We start from the raw sequence: 8,555 nt of genomic DNA on the forward strand, positions 1-8,555 counted from the left end.
GGTGAATAACAGCTGCTTTTGAAAGAATAAATGTTAGATAATGGCCAGATAAGGAGATGTCCAGAACCATCAAGAACAATTTTTAAAATCTATTCTTGAAAAAAAGCCAGTTCACATTAGACATCATCAGTGTGTAGACTGTAGGCAATGATCTAATTAGAGACATTTAAAACTCCAAATTTATTTTTTTCCTTTGCCATAAGCAAGGCTAATGAGTTAGGAAAAATAAGCATTATTTCAAATGGTTCAAAATGAAGCTGGGCATAGTGGCTCAAGCTTGTAATCCTCACATTTGGGAGGCTGAGACAGGAGGACTGCCATGAGTTTGAAGACAGCCTGAACTACATAGCCAGACCCTGTCTCAAAAACCAAACAAAGCAAAATCAAATGGTTTAAAACGATAAAAGTAACATTTCTATATACCATTATGTTATCATTTAAGGATTTTCTTATCAGCCCACCACAACACTAATAGGTTGGCTTAATGGCATATTTGTAAGCACGCAAACTAGAAATAATGTAGAAAAAAAAGTACTGAATGTGAAATTTTAAGGAGAAGAAGTTAAAGTTTAAATATGATATTCTTTTAAAATTTTAAGTACTCTCAAGAGAATTATAAAGCAAAAAACAAAACAATGCAGATTACCAACTCAAGAAATTTTCATTCACTTACTTGAAGCCCAATTTCTAAAATGTCTAGGTTTGTTGTGTCTTTTATCAGCACCTTATTTTTTTCCTCACAAAATATATGGCATTTTTAATCCTATGTATAGCTCAGTATGTTCTCCATCACTCTTGGCTGGCGTGTTGCCTTCAAGCATAGTGTTTGGCAACTTTTCTTCTCTTACATTCTGCACGTTTCTATTCTGGCAGTGTGTGAGTTGATGGAAAGGAGTGATCAGATACTCTACCAGGTAACCTTCCCCAAAGTCAAGTGCTAAATGATACACTGGGTCACTCAGTAAATGCAATTGATTTGCAAATAGCCTTTCATGGGCCTCAGCAATTTTCCAATAAGCTACCAGTTAAAAAAATAACCTAATCCTAGAATATACAAACATTACAGCCAATGTAGGAAATCATTCACCAGACAATCATTTTACATACTTATAATGCTAGATTAATAAGCAACTTAACTGTTCATGCTACATGCAATATCTTTTAGAATCTAGATTTTCATATTCCTCACCCAGAAGTCTTCACTCACTCTTACTCTCTAAACTGACAACTGCATCCATTTACGAATTCGCTAAAAAGACAATGTAAGGAGAACAACACTCAGCATTGTACATTCATTCCCTTTGAGGTCTAGACACTCAATCTTGCATTCTTCTTTGTTTCTCTCTTATCATTCTGACATGCTTATTTTTCAGTGCTTGATTGAAAAACATTAAAATATGCATATAATTATGTTAAGGAGACTAGATACATTAAGCACAAATACAGAATTAGATTATAGAAGATGTATGTTTAGCTGGTTATACACTTAGCTGTCATCATTCACTTTGTATTTTTCTTCTCATATCTACTGGATTAAGAGATTTTCAGTTTCTATCATCAAATATGTGTGGGCTCAAATTTGTATGTCTATCTGATGGTTCTGAGATCTTTTGCTGTTTATTACCCAATCAAACTCCTGGTGGTAAGACTATATCCTCCAAGGGCTGCCTCTGGTGAGGCACAGACTGGTTTTACCATTTATTCACTAAAATGGTACAGAGAGAAGTCAGAACAGTTAAATTCATCCCACATAACATTCTCAAGTCCAGTACTCAATTTTTAAATATTTGGATTCATTTTCTAACAAACATTATGATACTGCATTTAAATAAATGACATTTCAATAGTTTTCTTTAAAATAAGCTAATTTTACATTAAATAAAATGCTCCCTTTTGAGAGAACTTGTTCTCTTATTCCCATACTTATTATTATACTTATTCCTATAATATCCCAGTTGAATGAGATAAAAATTGTGTTTGTCCAATAAAGAGTTGGATGGCCAAACAAAAACTTTAGGCATATGCAACAGCCAGGAACTGAGAAATAACTAAAAATTTATCAATACCTCAAATATGGTTTACATTTCAGTCACTGTCAATTAAATGAACAATTTTTTTCATCATGTCTGAGATACTAAAAGGAGAACTAAGCAGGAAAAGTCTGTATAATGTTGGCAAAAGGGGTGAGCTGGCGATAGGGAGCACAGAAAGGCGAGATTACCAATCCATTCTATGTGGTACTTTTCCTATCAATATACTCTAATGTGATTTTTCTCTGGTACCCATATTCGTTAATAAAGATTGGTCAAAAAGGCTTTTCTGATTCCATAAATTAGGCATTGATCAATCAATATGCAGTTCATTTCGGGGATCTCTGGCCACAAAACATTGGAAAGTTTTCATTATATAGGAATAAAATCAAAAATCAAACTATATTGAGATTTCATTAAAATTGGGCGAGGTCATTATATTTGTGGATTTTGGCCTATGAAATTTGTCTGGTCTAAAATAATTTTGCATGCATTTTTTTCTGGAATAATAACTATCCACTGACAATCACTTATACAGCATCTACTGTTCTGGGAATGAGGAAAAGAACCAGGGACACACTGATACTCTTCAGAGAGGCTGAGAGTGAGCCTGCGAGACCATGTTTGGCGAAAATGAACTTTACTTAGGTGAGCATCTAATGAAAACACACTGGATAAGAAATCCTTCATTTTTAAAATGAATGAATGAGTGTTCATGCTGTCTTTACTAAATACTTACCCATTCATACTGAATACTTATTCAATGACTCTTATTGGTTAATCAGCCATGGGGGGGGGGAACAAATGATTTTCTTGACAACTCCTTCTTTAATAAAAAGAAAAGGGAAAAGATCCTTTCGTCACTAGCTAAAATATGTGTAAACTGGTCTTTAAATGGAAGTAATTTTATTAAAGTTTCAATAAACCAAAAATAAAAAGTCAGCAATACATCAATTAAGTTTTAAGATTTTTTTTCCTTAAAGTGTATTATATAGAAACATTTGAATTTAAAGTTAAGACCACCAAAGTCAAGATCATTCAAAGTCAAGATCACCAAAAATGTAAGATAAATCTAGGAATACTGAAGGTTAAGATTGTGGCTTTCCTACTGTCATTTGCTTTCTCTCGTTCCCCCTTTGGTACCTTGAATGTTTACTGAAACAAGAAAACATGATACGTAAAATAACACTCTTGCAGAAAATCTTTTTAATAAAAAGCTATGCAAAGAAAAAGTGCTACAATGTGGAATTATAACCTATTTTCATTTTCAACATTTGCACGACCTTGAGTTTTCCACTACCACTTGCAGATAATCACAGTATTCCACTAAGGAAATGAAATGGATTTATCAGTGTAAAATACTGCCGTTTTAAATTGATTTATTAAGCAAACTTTATTTGCCTCACAGATCTTAAGACACAAAACACCCTACATCTCACATCTTTGTACTTTCAATCCAGTTTCTTATACACGATAGCTTTATGTATCAAATTGTAGCTCTTAATTTTTAGAGAAAAATAATTGAAACACAATATTCCTTTGGCTACAACTAAAGAAGAGTCAAGAAATTCAACAAAATGGTAAATGTCTGCAAAAGTTCAATTCAGAAACACTGTTTTTTAGTGATCTTTATTAATGGCATCCCAAATTACAGCAATTTCAGATCTCAAATTATCAGTTTTCAGAATTTGTAGCTAAGGTCAGATATGTACTTTGGCATAAAAAGATGGCTTAAAAACTAAATTTTGTTTTAGGAACAAAATAATTCCTTATGGATCAAATGGGTATGGGTCAAATTTTTAGTATAGAAAGCAACACTGCTATATACAAAAAACCCTCAGACTTTATTTTAGAGAAATATATTTTATAACTATGTGAGATTACAAATGTGTTAAGACAGCTTTTAGCTGGTACCTGGCATCTAGATGCCATGAAAAGAAAATTTTCTTTTTTTCTTTCTTCAAAAGAAACAGAATAAATATTTCAGAACCTCTAAATATTTGCATAGACACACTGGCAACAACATATCTTTGAAATAAGCCATGATTCAAAGGTGGCCTTTATAATAAGTGAAATTCCTATTGCCACTGCTTGAAAATATGTTCATGTAAATCTTCAGGTTAAAATGTTGTTATCAAAATCTTTTATTCTGTGAAGCTGAATTTAACTTGTAACAATGTAGCTCAAATCATTTTAAAATCGGGGAAATCCTTTAGAATAACACCTGTTTGTTTACAATGCTACATGAAACTACATTTCAGAATGAATGTGTCAAGTGGCAAAAAAAAAAAAAAAACAAAAAAGAAAAAAGGAGGAAGAAGAGGAAGGAGGGAGGAAAAGAGGAAGAGAGACTAACAGATATAAAATCAGGTCACTTGAAATCCAATACTCTGCACTAAGGTATTATAAAAGTTACACACATGTCCTTTCTTTCCAAAACATCGCCATCATCTTCACATCGAATGTAGATATTTCCTTTAACAAAGCTTCCTAAGTGTTTTTTGTTGCTATTTGAAAATGCAGAACTAATATGTTCTTAGTGGAGGAAAAAAATCACAAAATAAATCTGCCAAAACAATCTGATTGAGTCACTAACACAAGAATAGTTTAGGTATAGGTAAATTTTTAAAGTATGGTAACAAAACTCCTTTCCAAATGGTGTTCTAATTGGTATTATTAATTTTAATTGGCATCATCTATTTCTCTGATGAAAGAAATTACATTGTTTTATTCCTTCATAATTCAAGAAAATCACATCTCTTGATAGCAAATTAAAATCACTCTAATTGACAGTGCCATTTCTCAGTTTTTGATATAGTTACCAAGCAGAAATTTCAAAATAATAGGAGCAGCAAACACATAACTGTATTTTAAACACCCACACTTTCTATCCACACTTCAGGAGAGTTAAGACACACACACATACACACACACACACACACACACACGCACACAGAGGCACAGATGTACACACACACACACAAGCATTATGATAGTAGATAACGATTCTAAGTGAGTTTATTAACTCTTTACGCAGGTTAAGCAACATTTGTTACTAAACTAACCACAAATCAAATAAAGTATATTGTTTAATGACTCACCTACCACATGAACAACAGATATGTAAGGGAGAGAGGGAAAAATGGCCATGTGTTTCAATCTCTGCTTATCTAAAATCTACATCTAGTCAGTACTCATTTTTCAGAGATGCTTCTTTCTAAGATAATCAAGATACTTTTACAATAGGGAATTTAGATTTAATTACCAAACTTTAATATCATGTTATATAGGTCAAGTGAGGATGTGTAACTTTCTCCTGAAACAAAGGGATTCAGGGTAATAGGATTTCAGATTTCATAGCAGAAACAGCAAAATATGTTTTGAGAATATCATTTACTGTAACACAAATCAATATTAAATGCTTTATGCAGGAAGCACACTTTCAGAAAATGGGCCCTAAAGCTTTCTGGGATCTGACCCTAATTACTAGAGCAGTCTTTTGCTATTTGTCTCTCTCTTCAATTATTTACAGGGCAAAAAAAGCCAAATGGCATTGCATTAGCTGTATTAAATGTTATGTACTTGGTTTCTAACTTACTAATGGTACATAAAAATTACTAAGGTAAATGTGCCTGTAGAACACAGCTTTTTTTTCTTCTTCACCTGAGTGTATGTATTTATTATTCATAGGGCTAAGTGTTGAATAGGCTGTCCTTTAGGCACCCAATGCTGCATAATTTAAACAAGTGCATTAAATATATAACACATCTAAAAGGTAGCACAATGATTATACTACAAAATTTCTTTAAACGTCTATAATGTTGCTCGCAAAAACCTGGTATGTTCCGAAGTTCCAGAAAACAATTACGTGAGAGCCACATAGAAATGAGTAATAGGTATTCTTGCGGCTACCATCTTGCTGTTCTTTGGTGACCTGAGGTAAGACGAAAATTAGGTGAGAGGGACAAACGAGGCCCTTCATGCTAAGGAAATTTCTGGACTTGCTGCTGACAAGTGTCCTTTCTGCATGGACAGGGCTATGTTGTGGGCACATGATACATGGACCACACACGTTGTAAGAATGCAAAGCTTATCAAGGTTGAGTCAGAGATTCTTAACACAGGCCAGAAACGCCAACAAGCTGAGCATGGTTGCAACCTCCCCCCAAAAGCTCAAACACTACATCCATACCCAATTGTTTTGCGGTTTATTAGGGCACCAAGAGCTGTGCTAGACCTTAGGGGCTGCAAGAGGCTGGTGCAGCCAACTTCTGCCAAATTGTGGCAGAAGCCTCCAAAACAGCGAAATTTTCACTCTTCCTGCTCCCAAATAATTTTTTTAAAAAGAGTTCAGGAGACATCAATCTATGATGAAAATAAGATAGGCCTACTAAACACGGACCCTAGAATGCCAGTCCCAATCTGTATGACAACATGTCATCAGCTCTCATTACCTAACAGTGTGCGCAAGCACCATTGGAAATCGATGTGTGGTAAACACGTAAGATAGTTTTTAAAAACAAGAAAAAAGAAAGAAACAAGAGCAACGAAACACAAAGTCACTTGTTTCTGCGCACTTAAATCGGCTCATTGTCCCTCCTCTGCAAAAGCTACCCAGAAAATTAAGAGACCTCAATGAATGCAGAGTGAACTTTGGACACTTTTCGACCCAAAACACAGCGTAAAAGTAGAAATCAGTAACCAGGTGAAGTGCCACACCACGCCAAGACCGGAGGCGAGGGGCGGGCGCGCAGGGCCCGAGGCGGGGAGGAGACCTTCCGCCGCCCCACCGGAGCCCGGTCCGAGCGCGGGAGACCGAGGGAACCCTCGGGGCGGCAGGCTCCGAGCCACTCCGGGGGAGCTGGAGCGAGGGCCCGCGGGCGAGGCCCTGGAGGAGCGCCGGGGAAGCCGGCCACCAGCCGGTCCGCCGAGGGCCTCGGGCGCCGGCCGCCGCGCGCGACGAGGGGAACCGCTCGGCCCCGCGACCCTCCGCCTCCGGGCCGGGAAGGGGCTGGCGACTCTTTCCAGTCCACCGCCACCCCCAGCCAGCGCTCTGTAACCCGATCCGCGCTCTCGGCTCTCCCTCCGGGAAGCCGCCGCCCCGCGCGCAGCCCGGCTCTGCCCCTGCCCAGGCCGGCGCTATAGTTAGCAACCTCCCAGCAACTCCGCGGGGGCGCCGGGGGGTCTCCGCGCGCGCCCCGCCCGGGCCCCGGCGCCCCCTTTACCTTGGCTTGCAGATACTGGGGGTAGTAGTAGGTGGCGTACTGAGGGTACATCTGCTGTTTCCACACTTTGCCCATGAAGCTGGAAGGGAGCCTGCCGTGCAGGGTCGCGGACACTTTGGGGTTCCAAGTCTCGGGCTCTCCTGCCTCTCCCTTTCCGGAGGCGGCGGCGGCGGCTGCTGTAGCCGCTGCCCCACCTCCCAGCGGGGACCAGACGTCCTCCTCCTCCGGCTGCTCCTCCTGCTCCTCCTGCTCCTCCTGCTCCTCGGCTCCTGCTCTCCCCGCACCCCCCTTTCTCCTCCCAGGCAGAGAGAAAGACACTGCGGAGCGCAGAGGGCACCCCGGACGAGGCGCTCCCGAGGAGTTTCCTCCCGGAGCCCGACCGCGCCGGGGCTGCCAAGCTGGGGCGCGCTGCTGAGCAGAGCCGGGAGCTGATCAATACCGGTGCAAAGTGCTGCGGCGACGGCGGCGGCCGCGCTCGGTGCCAGGCGGCATCTGGGGTGGGTGCGCCCGGTGCGGGGCGGCGAGGGCTGGCGTGCGGCGGCCGCGGGGCGGGGCGGCGGGGCGGGGCCGGGCGCCGGCGAGCGGGACCGCCGGAGGTGCGGGCTGAGTTTCGGCCGCTCTCTCCTCCCAGGCCGGCGCTGGGACGGCGGGAGCGCGGGGCACCCGGGTGGCTTTGTGTCCGGGTGGGATGGCGGGGTCGGGGCTGGAGCACCCAGTTTAAGAACTACCCAGAGGGGACCGCTTTTGCTTTCCGGAGTTTTTATCTTCGTGAGGGGGAAGGGACGTGAGGAAAAAAAGGAAATCTGATGAATCTCTTACTTCCCCTCACCTCCCTGTCCCCGCCCAATGATTTCTATGTATTTATTATTTATTTTGCACAAGGGAAGGGACATGATTTAGTGCCCAGCCGCGAAGCTGGAGTCGGGACACCTGGGTTCTGTTCTCCCCACCCCCTGCTCCGGGCCACAAGACTAGTTTTCTAGGTGACCTTGGAAGGGTTATTGTCTTTCAGCTTGGTTTTCCCAGATGTGAAAGGTAAGATTATACCCCCTGTACCGAGGCGCGCGCGCGCGCACACACACACACACACACACACACACACATACACACACACACACACACACACACACACACACACACACACCCCTCCCAACAAATTGACAGATCTTTCCCAGGGACGGACATACTGCAAAGAAGCGGAATGTTATTAGGGGACACAATATAGACATCAGCTTTTCTCTGCCTCTTTCTAACGCCGCCAGACAGTCTGTTAACTCCCACTCATGAGCAAGGAAACTCCC

General features: G+C 41.0%; 1 protein-coding gene across 4 annotated transcripts in view; it reads right to left on the bottom strand.

The window, feature by feature from the left end:
* The window catches only part of Rbms1 (RNA binding motif single stranded interacting protein 1), a 204,273-nt gene extending 196,777 nt beyond the window's left edge, over positions 1–7,496 (bottom strand). For 2 of the 4 annotated variants that reach the window (XM_013142475.2, XM_013142474.2), the window contains exon 1: positions 7,255–7,496. In XM_013142475.2, the coding sequence (XP_012997929.1) occupies positions 7,255–7,329 (75 nt within the window). In that variant the 5' untranslated portion in view covers positions 7,330–7,496. The remainder of the gene's footprint in view (positions 1–7,254) is intronic. The other 2 variants (XM_013142476.2, XM_003478675.4) reach the window with 1 other exon arrangement.
* Between the last annotated feature and the right edge of the window lie 1,059 nt (positions 7,497–8,555).

Source organism: Cavia porcellus, unplaced genomic scaffold (genome assembly GCF_034190915.1).
Source record: "Cavia porcellus strain 051 isolate PalLab524CR breed Dunkin Hartley unplaced genomic scaffold, mCavPor4.1 scaffold_12, whole genome shotgun sequence".
NCBI classification, from domain to species: domain Eukaryota; kingdom Metazoa; phylum Chordata; class Mammalia; order Rodentia; family Caviidae; genus Cavia; species Cavia porcellus.